The sequence below is a fragment of the Anguilla anguilla genome, chromosome 10, assembly GCF_013347855.1.
Source record: "Anguilla anguilla isolate fAngAng1 chromosome 10, fAngAng1.pri, whole genome shotgun sequence".
NCBI classification, from domain to species: Eukaryota; Metazoa; Chordata; class Actinopteri; order Anguilliformes; family Anguillidae; genus Anguilla; species Anguilla anguilla.
Genome location: NC_049210.1, coordinates 8,159,567 through 8,172,256, shown reverse-complemented (window position 1 = coordinate 8,172,256; position 12,690 = coordinate 8,159,567). Strand labels below are relative to the sequence as shown.

Below are 12,690 nucleotides of genomic sequence, written 5' to 3'. Positions count from 1 at the left end.
CATGACAAGGCTCCCTTAATGAGCCTCCTCGCACGCTCGTGTAAAATTACGGGAGGGCTACCTGCGATGGGATCGTGGTTTACGTCTCTCAGCTCGCCGTCTGAGCTCCCCCCCCCCACCCCCCCCCCGTGCCGTCTCCTCGGTAACTGGACGGCGGAGAGGTTTTCCTGAACGGCTCGACGACTACCACCTGGAAAGCCAGACGGCGGCGTTCGCTGCAGTCTGCGGACTGCACTGCTGCTGCTGGCCGTGCTGCGAAACCGCACTGGCGTTGGGTGTCTCCGCGAGATGCTGAATCAGCAATTTCTGCTCTGCTGTAGGCACGACCGTTTCATCCGTGACCCTTCTCTTTCAAAGCAGGCAATGACTTTGTTGAGATCTGTCTTTTCTGCTCAGGGGATTGCCACTGTATTCTTGACTATCTATTGAGTATCTGACTTAGCACCCGTTGTTGAGTGGATGCTATTTGATCATTGGTGCAGGAGCTACTTGGCGGACTCACCGCCGCATCTTCGACAAGCGAGGACGGCGTCGACACGGACAGGAAGCGGCCTCCCCACAGGAAGCGGAGCCGGCGGGAGTCTCACCTGTGACTGGGCGTTGACGTTGGCGCCGTAGTTGACCAGCTCGGTGACCACCTGCTCCTGGCCGGCCAGAGAGGCGATGTGTAGGGCCGTGTTCCCTTTCTGCAGAGGGGGGGGGGGGGGGGGGGGGGGGAACAGGAAGTCATGTGCGTGTGTGCCAGCCAACCTGGCACCCAGGCCCTTAGCCGTAATGTAGCGAGCTAGTAATGACTAAAAGCCTGGAAACGGTCCACTTAAGTTGTTAGCATATTATGTCAATAATGAGGAGACTGGGTTTTTTTGTACTGTAAGAAATAATTCACAAGAACAAGACATCGTACTTCTTTAGTAAGATACAGTAAGTTAGTAATAGATAATCCTGACTTGTGGGCGTAGGTGTGGGCTGAAGTTTTGGGCTTTAGCTGTGTGCTGCATGTTTGGGCTGTAGGTGTGTGCTGTTGGTGAGGGCTGCAGGTGTGTGCTGTAGATGTGAGTTGTAGGTGTTGTGCTGTAGGTACTTGTTGTAGGTGCGGGCGGTAGGTGTGGCCTGCAGGTGGGCGGTACCTTGGTGGTGGTTTCCAGGACGATGCCGTTGTGCAGCAGCTCAAGCACCATTTTGACGTGGCCCTCCTTGGAGGCCAGGTGCAGGCCGTTGAGTCCATTCTAGGGGAGGAGACAGCACAGAGCAGACCTCACACTGGACCACTCCCTGACACACTGATCACACAGACACCGCTGCGCAAGGGCTAGCCCTGCGGCTAGCACTCTCCTCCCCCCTTTTCATGGGCTAGCCCTGACCTTTAATGCTCTCCGTCTCCCCCTTTTCATAGGCTAGCGGTTAGCACGGGCTAGCGGCTTCCAGTTAGCTCTCTCCTTCACCCACTCTGTCATGCACTGCCACATATGTACAATACAGAATTTAGCAGATGCTTTCATACAAAATTATTGACAGACTATGCATTTAACATGGTTAGAAATCCACCACTAAAGCTAGAGATAAGCATACAGCTGCATAAACTTGAATTCAAATTGTAATATGTATTTGAAATTATTACGCTCTGTATAATCATCGAATTTTAAAAGGCTCCTGGAGATTCCTAAGCAGAAAACGTGTTACTGACCACAACCAGAGATCAAGTGAAGGCACAATTATCTCAGATAAAGTGTTTGACCGAGGCCTGACACACTCACGCTGGGACTATCGCGTATTCACTGACATGGTTATCCACTCGGATGCTCTACAGAGGGGCACAGATCGGTTTTATCGCTCTCTCAGCGCTGCGGAAAGGATCGAACAGAGAGCCGCGCTGGGCTTCCAGGCCGATACCTGGGATCCGCCATAAGCCCTTAGGCCCCTGAGACATGTGCACAACACACACACGCACGTGCACACACATACGCACACACACACACACACACACACACACACACACACACGTGCGTGCACACACACACACACACACACACACGTGCGTGCACACACACACACACGCACGTGCACACACACACACACACACACGCACACACACGCACGCACGCACGCACGCACGCGCACGCACGCACACACACACACAAATACAAACACACCCATATGCACACACAAGCACATGTGCTCACGCACACACACACGCACACACTTATGCAGACATTCAGCATAATTACAATGTTTAAGATGGGGAACTATGACTGAAATGAAGCAGATCTACAGATGGGGAAAAGAAGCAGTGAGCCTGATCTGCAGCTGCAGCAGCAGCAGCGTCTGCGCAGGTGCATTTAACTGCAGCAGGAGGAGAAATCTAGACTGCTGCAGGGAATCAATAAACCACAGGAAGGGATGGAGAGAGAAACAGAGACAGCACACACAGGTACACACAAACACTTAAATGCCTACACACATGCACACACAAACACAAAAACAAACTTAAATGCACGCACAAACAAATACACAAAAAGTTAAATGCGCGCGCGCACACACACACACACAAACAAATCTATATGCACACACACTCCCATGTGCACACACACACAGCCATGCACACTCATCACACACAAACACTCTCTTTCTCCCTCTCACAGACACACATACAACAACAAATGCTACATTCTGTATATTTACCAAACATGTTACATATTACACTGAGATATTACACAGAGATATCCACACAAACACATTTTAAACATCACTTCAGACTGTAAAAGGGATTTTGAGAACGCTCAGGCAAATATCGAGAGGGACGATGGCAAGGACGACCACGCTGAGAATGGCGAGGAGGAGGAGGATGAGGAAGAGGAGGGTGACGATGACGAGGATGACGGAGGGAGGGGGGGAGAGAGGGATGGCACGTCTGCGATGGAAAGAATACGAGCCGTGTGGGATAGGTCTGACCTCACACAGCCTTCCTTCAGCCTTACAGGGCATGTGAGGTTGGACCTTTCTCACACCACTGATATTCCACTGATACTGCAGAACACAGGACCGCCATCACACTGCTGAGGAGAGAGAGAGGGGGAGGGGGGTGAGAGGGAGGGGAGAGTAAAGAGAGGGAGGGGAAGGGAGGGAGGGAGGGAGGGAGAGAGGAGTATGAGAGAGAGAGTAAAGAGAGAGAGGGAGGTTTGGAGGGAGGGGGATGTGAGAGAGAGGAGAGAGAGGGTGAGACATGGAAGGAGGAAGATAGGAGGGGCAGAGAGAAAGGAATGACAGAGGGAGGGAAAAGTAGGCAGAGGGGAAAGGAGAGAGAGAGAAGATGAAAGAGAAAAGGGGGACACAGGGGGAGGGGGAAAGGAAGGGGGGAAAAGAGAGGCCATTGAGAGATATTGAAACAGAAAGGGGTGGAAAGATAATCAGGAGAAGAAAAGGGGGATGAGAGGAACATAGAGAGAGAGAGAGAGAGAGAGAGAGAGAAAGAGAGAGGGCCATATTCTCTCTGGCGGAATGTAGAAATAATAGAGAAGGGAGGGAGGGAGGGAGCAAGGGATCTGATAGAGGAAAGTAAACAGCTGGGACTGGAGAATGCTCGATGCAATTTTACAGTTACAGAGGGAAGTGAAGGATGATGGGAGTTTCAGAGCCTGTGGACGTAAGAGAGGACAGAAACATTGTTGCACACGGAGCCACTGGCAGAAACGGGAGAGAGGAGCCCAGCCGGGAGCAGCGTCTGTTTGCTTTCCTCACAAACAGTACAGTCACAGTACACAAACCAGCCTGCATCGACACATATGACATAAATCACCACCATATCAGCACACATATTACGCACATGGTTCACATACAAGCTCACTTCCCCCACCCAAAAAAACCAATAAAAAACAAAGTTACAACATGAATTCCCATAAATGGCAAATAAAAAAGAAAAAAAAAATAGACCATGTTTTTGCTTGTTATTTTCCGTTTATAACTTTATAGATGACAGATAAACCAAAAATAACAAGCAAAAGTACAGAGTACAATCGTATCATAGCACATCAAAAATAATTTCACTCCAAACATATTACACATACAAAACACGCACAGTATTATTGCACTTACAGACACATAAAAAATAATCTCAATTCACACTGCAGCAAACAGGGTTTGCAGTTCTTATTTTGTCCAGAAGGGGGCTCTCTACACCATTTCAAATTCATTGCAGTCTCATCGCCTCATAAAGATTAGCATTTTTAACATTCATGAGCTGGCCAAGACACAAAGATTCCGCAGCCACAAGACCTTAATATACAGTAATACTCAAACCCCCTAAAGAAGCACAACATGGCTTATAATAAGATCATTTATTTTATAGTTTTATGTTTCTAACTTATTTAAAAAGGAGCTTTGAATCAATTAACACTTGCATATACAATACCGGGAGACAGGGAGGGGACTGGATGGTGAGAATTGCTTATGAAACTTATGAACAGGACAGTAGACAGGGTGTGGATGGTACTGATATTTGGCTTAGTCACTATGGCAATAGCATCATCGATTTAACAGCAGTACCCTAAATGCCAACCAAGGAAGAAAGGCTGGACTGTACTAGAGCCCTAGTTCATAGGGCAACACCTCTTCATAAAGGTGCCACCTCCTGCGACACATCGTCCCCATCACTGCAGGGAAGTGCTGGAATCTACCCAATGCTGCAACCTGCAGAAGGCAACACCCTTGCAAAACCCCTGAACCCTAAACCCCAAGTCTTGAACTACTCACTTCCACTACACTGCACATAAAATGCAAATATGGCCTTTAAAAATACAGCATTAGACTGTTATTCCAGCATTATTACTGTTAGTGATGCTACTACAACTACCTCTCTCTCCACCCCTCTCTCTCCCTCCTCTCCCTCTTTTCCTCTTTCTTTCTTTCTCTCCTCTCTCTGTCTCTTTTTTCGTCTTTCTCTGTGTGTGTCTGTTTCTCTCTCTCTCCTCACCCCGTTTCTCTCTCCCTGTCTCTTTCTCTCCCTCCCTCTCCCTCTCTCTGTATAGCGGTTGCCGTAGCGAACACTAATCCTGCTGTAATTTGCACTCGTACCATAAGCACGGCCCGGGGGCCCCGCGGTAACGCCGGAGACAGCGAACGGCTGTTTCAGAGAGAACCCGCGCGATTGGCTGGTTTAAAGGAGGCGGGGCCAGGGCTGTGAGTGAAGCAGCGCTGTACGCTGGAGACCAGGAGACGGACATTAATCTGCCTGCATCTTGGCCCCCGCCCGCCGACCTGCCGCCCGCCTTGCCCTTCACTTGCTCCTCGGGGGCCGGCTGCCTGCCCTACAGCACCCCCCCCCCCCACCCCCCCAGGGGCCGGCCATCAGGGTAAAGCAGGCAGGATTGAGGAGAGGAGGGAGGGTGGGAGAGTTTTTCCTGTCCCACTTTGGGGACGCCTGGGGGTACCTGGGCCTATGTTCTCTGTCCTCACCTGCATGCACCTGCCTGCCGGGGGCGGGGGGGGGGGGATGCTATGGCTGCACACAGGCAGGCAAACAGGCGGGACCACTGCAGGGATCTGCTGACTCACCCCACTGCTATGATACACGCTCCACTGGCTTAATGTTCACAACTCCCCACTCTGTCTCCTAGACAGAGGTGAGGGGGGGCACTATAGATGTGTTCTAAATGGATATAGACATGTAGGAGTAATAGGAAGATTCACACACTCGTGCATGCACATGCATGCACTCACACAGGCACACACACACACACACACACATACACACACACAGAGGAACATCTCACTTTGACACCTATGTGTTGGCATAATGGTTCTTTACCAAATAATTTAAGCATAAAAGGATGTGAAGAAAAAAATATATCATTAGGCCATACTAAAATCATTATTATAATTAGAATATGATGTAATCCTTTTTTCTGTAACACAAATTAGTTTTTTTTTTGGGAGAGGGAAATTATTCATTATTTTTTCGATGAAATTTAATGTTATTAGTTTTATTTCTCATTTTTTCTCACTCCTTCCTTCCCTTTCTCTCCTCCCTATCTGGCATTACTCCAGTAGCAAGTGTCTGAGCGTGGACGATAAGTCGCAGTCGCTCTCCCCCTCCATCTCCACCCCTCCTGGGTTATGCCCTGCCCCAGCGTGTATACGTGCTTATGCGAGTGCTATCAGACAGACAGACCGGCTTACCGAGATAGAGCCAACGTCACAGACTCCTCAGAAAGGCCAGACACTCAGCTCAGTGTTCTTAAAACCCTCTTTGAACAGTAGGTTTTTTGGAACGTCTTTTCGAGATTCTAAGTCAGTGTTCTAGAACTCCATTGCGTTCAATTACCAGTATTGATTCTGACATCAGTATTAGAATGTTCAGCTAAGAACATTCTGATCACATACTTGCGGTTTTACACCTTACAATGACAATTCTGCCTCCCTGTCCCTGCAGCTAAAATCCAAACTGACGCACCTTCTGAATATTGATTAAGGGAGGTGCGGCTAAGTACTGTACTGCAGTAACAAACATTCAGGGGTGTAACACAGCACCAGAAGACTCCTATTACTAACCGGAACCTCCTGTGGCTAAGAAGCAGAGAGGAGAGAATGAACAAATTAACACAGGAGCTGAGTATAGTATCTGGCGAGTCTAAGATGTGTTGGAGGTGCAGTACCACTGGTGGACACAAGGTGCACTTTTCAATTTGGTAGCTCTAAAGCAAGTGGCATATCTGTAATGTTTAGCCCCTGGATCTCATTGGAGTTACCCAAGTTCATTCTTTCACTGACCTAAATCTCAGAGGAAAAATATTCTTCCTGTACAACATTTATTTATTTATTTATTTATTTATTTATTTATTATTTTTCATTCACATAGCAGGCCACAGCCTTATAATATGGTGCAATGCTAATTATTTAAGAGCTGGGCTGAATGCAGACTTAAGTAATTGAATGGATGAAAATGAAACCATTGACAATATGACAGTATGACCAATCACAGAAAATTCATTGACTAAAGCTACTGGATGGACAGCACTGATAAATGTAGTGATCGAAGCCAGTTTACAGTTCCCATACAAAAACTGTCACACAAAACAAATGGATTCTGGGAGTGCAGCCCCTCTCAAACTATTGGTTGTGAGGTGCATGCAGTGTGGTGGATCTCTCACCTGATTGGCTGAGTTGATGTCAATCCCATTCTTGATGTGGTCCAGGGCTTTGTCCAGGTTCCCAGAGCGAGCGGCTCGGAGAAAACTTGTGGCAGCATCAGCCTGAGAGAGCGACAGAGAGAGAAAAAGAAAGAGAGAGAGATTAAGAGACAGACAGAGAGAAAGAGAAGAAGAAGACAGAAATCGAGATAAAGATTAGGACAGCAAGAGGACAGAAAGAGACAAAGTTAAAGAGAGACAGAGAAACGGAATGATTAATAAAGCAGTACAAAGGAGGACAGAAAAGAGACGGAGAAAGAGAGAGAGAGAGAAAAGGAAGAAAAACAGAGTCAGTGACAAAGAGCACGCAGCCAAAGACCGAAGCCAGCGGGACAGCGTCTGACGGTGGCGAAAGGCAGTGAAACTCAGGTCCCCCAGCGTGCGCTCTGTCGCGGTGCGGCGCGCCATGTTGTGACAGCTGCTCCTGGCAGCACACGCTAATCGCACACGCTAATCGCACACGCGCGAAGAGTGTTCCAGGGCTCTCGTGGTTCAGAGAGCTAGCCGAGCCGCGCGCCTCGCGTCACGCTGGCCCACCGGGCCCGCGTTTATCCCCAGTTACCTACGAGACGTGTCACAGCTGCAGCCTGTCTGTCGCAACTGCTCGCTCCTCTTCCCACCGCGGAGCCGAACTAGGGAAAAAGAATTCTGCTCGGTTAGAGCCCAAATGGCGTCGCTTTACGCTGCAGGGTCAGAGGTCATGCAGCCCCACCCCACCTTCCCAGGGATCCACACCTCTGAGATGTTACCTATCTTTCTCACAAACACGCGCACACACACACACACTTACAATCCCCCTCGATCTCGCCTAGGGCTAAACCTGGCCCTGATTATTGTGATCCAAATTCAAATTCAAAATGTGCTTTATTGACATATCATTAAAACAGAACTGCATTCCCAAAGCACATTTAAATTATGGACATAACCATAAAATGAACAATAATGCCGCAGTAACTCATTCATTTAAAAAATATGAACGGAAAGAAAAAAAAAAGAAAAATGATCCCTTCGTTCCCTCCATAAAGACAGTATGACGCTGGTGGCAGCAGGCCGGCGCTGTGATTCAATCACGGCCGAAATTAAAGAGTGTTTTTATTAGCTGGGCTCAGAGAGAGGGTCAGTCCCATGGACGAACCAAGGAAACGAATGCAAAAGAACTGTCATTCAGATGCACGCGGGCGAGCTGTGTGCACTCAGCCCAGCTGAAAACGCCACAGCCTTAATCACGTTACCAGACTGTGACTTTGGCCCCTCAGAATTTCTCCCTCGCTCCATCTCTCCCTTTCTTTCTCTGTATCTATCCCTCTCCCTCTCTCTCTCTCTCTCTCTATCTCAGACTCAGCACCCCTCCCCTGCACTTCCCACCCTCTCTCTCTTTCCCAAACTCAGTCCCTCTCCCCCTTTGGCTGTTGGATACAACATTAGGGCCCTTAAATTAGCAAGTGTAATGTGTGTATGGAAGCGTCCCCGCCCCCTGTTCCCCTTGGCAAGCAGAGCGGATCTGGGAGGGGTCATGAGAAGGGGGGCACTTATGGCAGAAGGCTGAGAGGGGACAAGGACCAGCTCCCCCCCTCCACACTCCATACTACCACCACCACCACCAGACCCCCACCTTCCAGGCACTAGTAGAACATTCCAGAGACTATTTGTACAGTCCCCAGTTTAACCAGGATGAGTGAGGGGTGTCATAGTCTGTAATTGAGTGATACTTCTCTCTTTTTCTCTTCTTTCTCTGTCTCCATCTCTCCCTCTCCGTCACTCTCACTCACTCCCCCACCCCACCACCCTTCCTGACTCTTTTACTCTCTGCTTCCGCACCCTGGAGCAGGCGTTCCTGGTTTCCATGGCAACCGCGTCTGAATACAAATTTCCACCACATTCCATTTTTTTTTTCTTTCTCTCTCTTGGAGGGGTTCATATACTAGGGGGCTATTGTATTTAATGGGGGGCAGGGTAGAGTGGAATGGTAGTGTTGATGTGTTGGAATGTGTGAAAATTAATCAAAATTTCACTAAAGAAAGACAAACGTAGAGAAAATAATGAATAAAAGTGTCAGGCTGGGTTAGTGAGACAGAAAGAGAGATAGAGACTAAGAAAAAGCGGCGAGAGAGCAACTTCCAGCAAGTGCAGTAGGAATCCTGAGGAGAATTGTAGTCGGACAGCCTTAAAGACTTATACTGAAGAAAAAGTACTATTTCCAGACACCACTTACAGAGTAAATACCCAACCTCACCCAGAGGTCCAGTTGCTCCTCTTAGGACAAAGGAAGCTAGCACACTGTGCTATGCTGACACTGGGAACAGGAAGCTAGCACACTGTGCTATGCTGACACTGGGAACAGGAAGCTAGCACACTGTGCTATGCTGACACTGGGAACAGGAAGTTAGCATACTGTGCTATGCTGACACTGGGAACCGGAAGTTAGCACACTGTGCTTTGCTAATACTGGGAACAGCAAGCTGCAACACTATGCTAAGCTAACTCTGGGAGCAAGATGCTAGCACACTGCTATGCCTACAATGGGAGCATAAAACTGAAAACTACAGCACCTAACAAACAGTAAACCAGAGACATACGTGGGACCAGGAATGAGTGCTACTAGGTGTTTTATCAGAAAGTGCTGAACTAAAGTCATTATTTTGCTAAACACTTTGCATACCTTGATTCCAAGGCCTAAACTGTGTGCTGATTGAAAGGTAAACACAAAAAAACCTGCTGACACCACAGCCCTCCAGGACTGGAGATAAACCTGCAGACACCGCAGCCCTGCAAGACTGGTGTAAAACCTGCAGATACTGCAGCCTTTGAGGACTGGTATACTCCTTTCCTAGAGAGCACCCAGCACTGTGTCCAACCTGGACTTCAACACCCTGAGGGTTTGTGCCTGTAATACATTGAGATATTGAGCAGTTGAGGGTGTGTGAGGCGAAGAAGGGGGCATGGGAGAGGTTTTGGGGGTTAGGCTGTGTCGTGTGCAAACAGACACAGCTGTGAGTGATAGAATGTGCCAGTCCACAGCTGCTGCTTACCGTCCTCACCTCCCCTCTCTCACACACACATACCCACACACGCACACGCACACACACGCACACGCACACACCCCCACAGCTCTCAGCTACGGTTACTGTACATAATACAGCTCTTCGCCTTTTACTGCTTGACCATTCAGCTTTCACCTCTGTCCTTCTCTCTCTCTCTCTCTACAACCCTTCAACAGCCTTCACCCCACATCCTTCCCACACTAACTCTGTGACAGAGTGACAGAATGCTGAAACTTAATATGAAAGCTTTTCTGCGAAACAGGAAGCATCAGAAGCGCACACACACACACACACACACCCAGCAAACACCACAAAAGCACGTGAGTACCCTGTACACTCACACCAAAAACACACACATGCACACAACTCTGACCTTGGACACAGGGCACACAAACACGCACACACACACACCCTTTCACTCTTACAGGCGTCTATACTGGCTAACACCATACATACTGCACTATCAACGCACCAACCAACACTGTCCCACATACCCTGTTACCCCTGTCCCCCAACAACAAACTCAGCCCCCCCACCCTGCCCTCTACAGCACCCCAAAACTCACAGCGTACGACCCACTCTGATCAGCCATGGCCTCTCTCTCTCCCTCTCTCTGTGACTCTCTTTCTATATTTCTCTGAAAGCTAACACCCCTCCTCTCTCCCTCCCTCCTTCCTCCAACACACAGTCTTTCTCTCCTTTACACACACCTGTCCCAGCCTAATGAGAGCCCTGCTAAATTTACCAGGCCAAGCCCTCCCTGGGACCCCCCTCCCTCTATGGGGACCCCCCCCCCCTCCCTGAAACCCCCTCACATAGATATACCCAATCCCTAACATGAGTGAGTGTGTAGTGCACACATGCATGCAAACAGTAGTGTACTGTTACATGCCAAAAGCATTTACTGTACATGTGTAATCCCCAAGAGTGTTTGCTTGTAAAATAGCTTGTATATATGCATGAGTACGTGTATGTGCAAATGTGTGTGTTTGAGAGAGAGAGAGAGAGAGAGAGTGAGTGTGTGAGGTCCTGTCATGGTGACTCACAGAACATTTCAACAGCGTGGCCTATGCAAACACTGCTGACAGGAAACACACACACGCACACACACACACAGACACACACACAGAGCATGCATGGGCACACGCTTGTGGCTGGCATGGTAACTCCATGGAGACCCTGGGTCTGCTGGGGCCCCCTGCTTGCAGACCACCCTCTCTCCGACCGTGCTGGGGTCAGCCTCAAACTAGCGGGACGGTCTCCCCGCAGGATTTATCACCCAGCACGCTCACGGCTGTCCCCGAAACCACACCCCTCCCTTTCTCCCGTCCTTAAACCAGGGAAGCCAAACTACAGTCCTGGAGGGCTGCAGTGTCTGCAGGTTTAACTCCAGTCCTGGAGGGCAGCAGTGTCTGCAGGTTTAACTCCAGTCCTGGAGGGCAGCAGTGTCTGCAGGTTTAGCTCCAGTCCTGGAGGGCTGCAGTGTCTGCAGGTTTAACTCCAGTCCTGGAGGGCAGCAGTGTCTGCAGGTTTAACTCCAGTCCTGGAGGGCTGCAGTGTCTGCAGGTTTAACTCCAGTCCTGGAGGGCAGCAGTGTCTGTAGGTTCAACTCCAGTCCTGAGAGACAGTGTCTGCAGGTTTAGCTCCAGTCCTGGAGGGTCACAGGTTTAACTCACTATAAAGGATGAAATTACTCACTGACAACTGTAGTAACTAAGGAGTAATGCAACAGATCTGTTTCAGGTCAAACACCCACCTTCCTTCCATAAAAAACAAACAATGGTGAGCTCACGCACGCTAGAAAAACACACATACATGGTTGTCCTGGAACACAAATTTTGTTTAAAGCTTCTCCATCCTCAACACTCCTCCTCAAGCACTGGGGTTTACGTATAAATGAAAATACAACTGTGTCCTTTTACACAGATCAAAATCACAGTATGCGCACCTGAGGCATTTGGCTACCTGTGTATGAACGTCACGGAGAGTGACACACAGGTGTGTGTGACAGCGGGTGTAGCTGTAGAGGTGTAAATGAGGTTTCGCAGAGCTTGGTGGCCGCCCTGCAGTCTGCGGCTGTGCTACTGTATTTGATAACCCTGAGCACGCAGCACGACTGAGCTGGCAAGCCGTCTCTCTCAGAGAGACGAAACACACTGCAAATACATCTAAATAAATGATATCATCGAGATGTGCGAGCAGTTCGCTAGCCTGCGGCACAGGTCATGCAGAGCTAGCCGGTGTTTCACACTGTGTGTGAGCACTACAGAAACTGCTCCTGTTTTTCCTTCTTCTTCTCCATCTCTCTCCCACCCTCCCCTCTCTCTTTTTATTCCTCTTTTCATCTCTCTCCCAAAACTTCCCCCTCTCTGTTTCCACACTCCCTCTCTCTTTCTCTCTCCATCTCTCTCACTGTCTTTCTCTCTTCCCACCCTCTCCACCTCTCTCTCCATCTCTCTTCCTTCCTC

The 12,690-nt window shown here is 49.0% G+C and overlaps 1 protein-coding gene across 18 annotated transcripts in view; it reads right to left on the bottom strand.

The window, feature by feature from the left end:
- The window catches only part of LOC118206197 (ankyrin-1-like), a 123,135-nt gene that overhangs the window by 47,087 nt on the left and 63,358 nt on the right, over nucleotides 1–12,690 (bottom strand). For 16 of the 18 annotated variants that reach the window (XM_035378525.1, XM_035378531.1, XM_035378530.1 and 13 more), the window contains 3 exons: nucleotides 7,143–7,244; nucleotides 1,128–1,226; nucleotides 588–686 (listed from right to left, as the gene is read on the bottom strand). In XM_035378525.1, coding sequence (XP_035234416.1) covers nucleotides 588–686; nucleotides 1,128–1,226; nucleotides 7,143–7,244 — 300 coding nt within the window. Of the gene's footprint in view, nucleotides 1–587; nucleotides 687–1,127; nucleotides 1,227–1,754; nucleotides 1,959–7,142; nucleotides 7,245–12,690 lie in introns of those variants that run through there. The other 2 variants (XM_035378536.1, XM_035378537.1) reach the window with 2 other exon arrangements.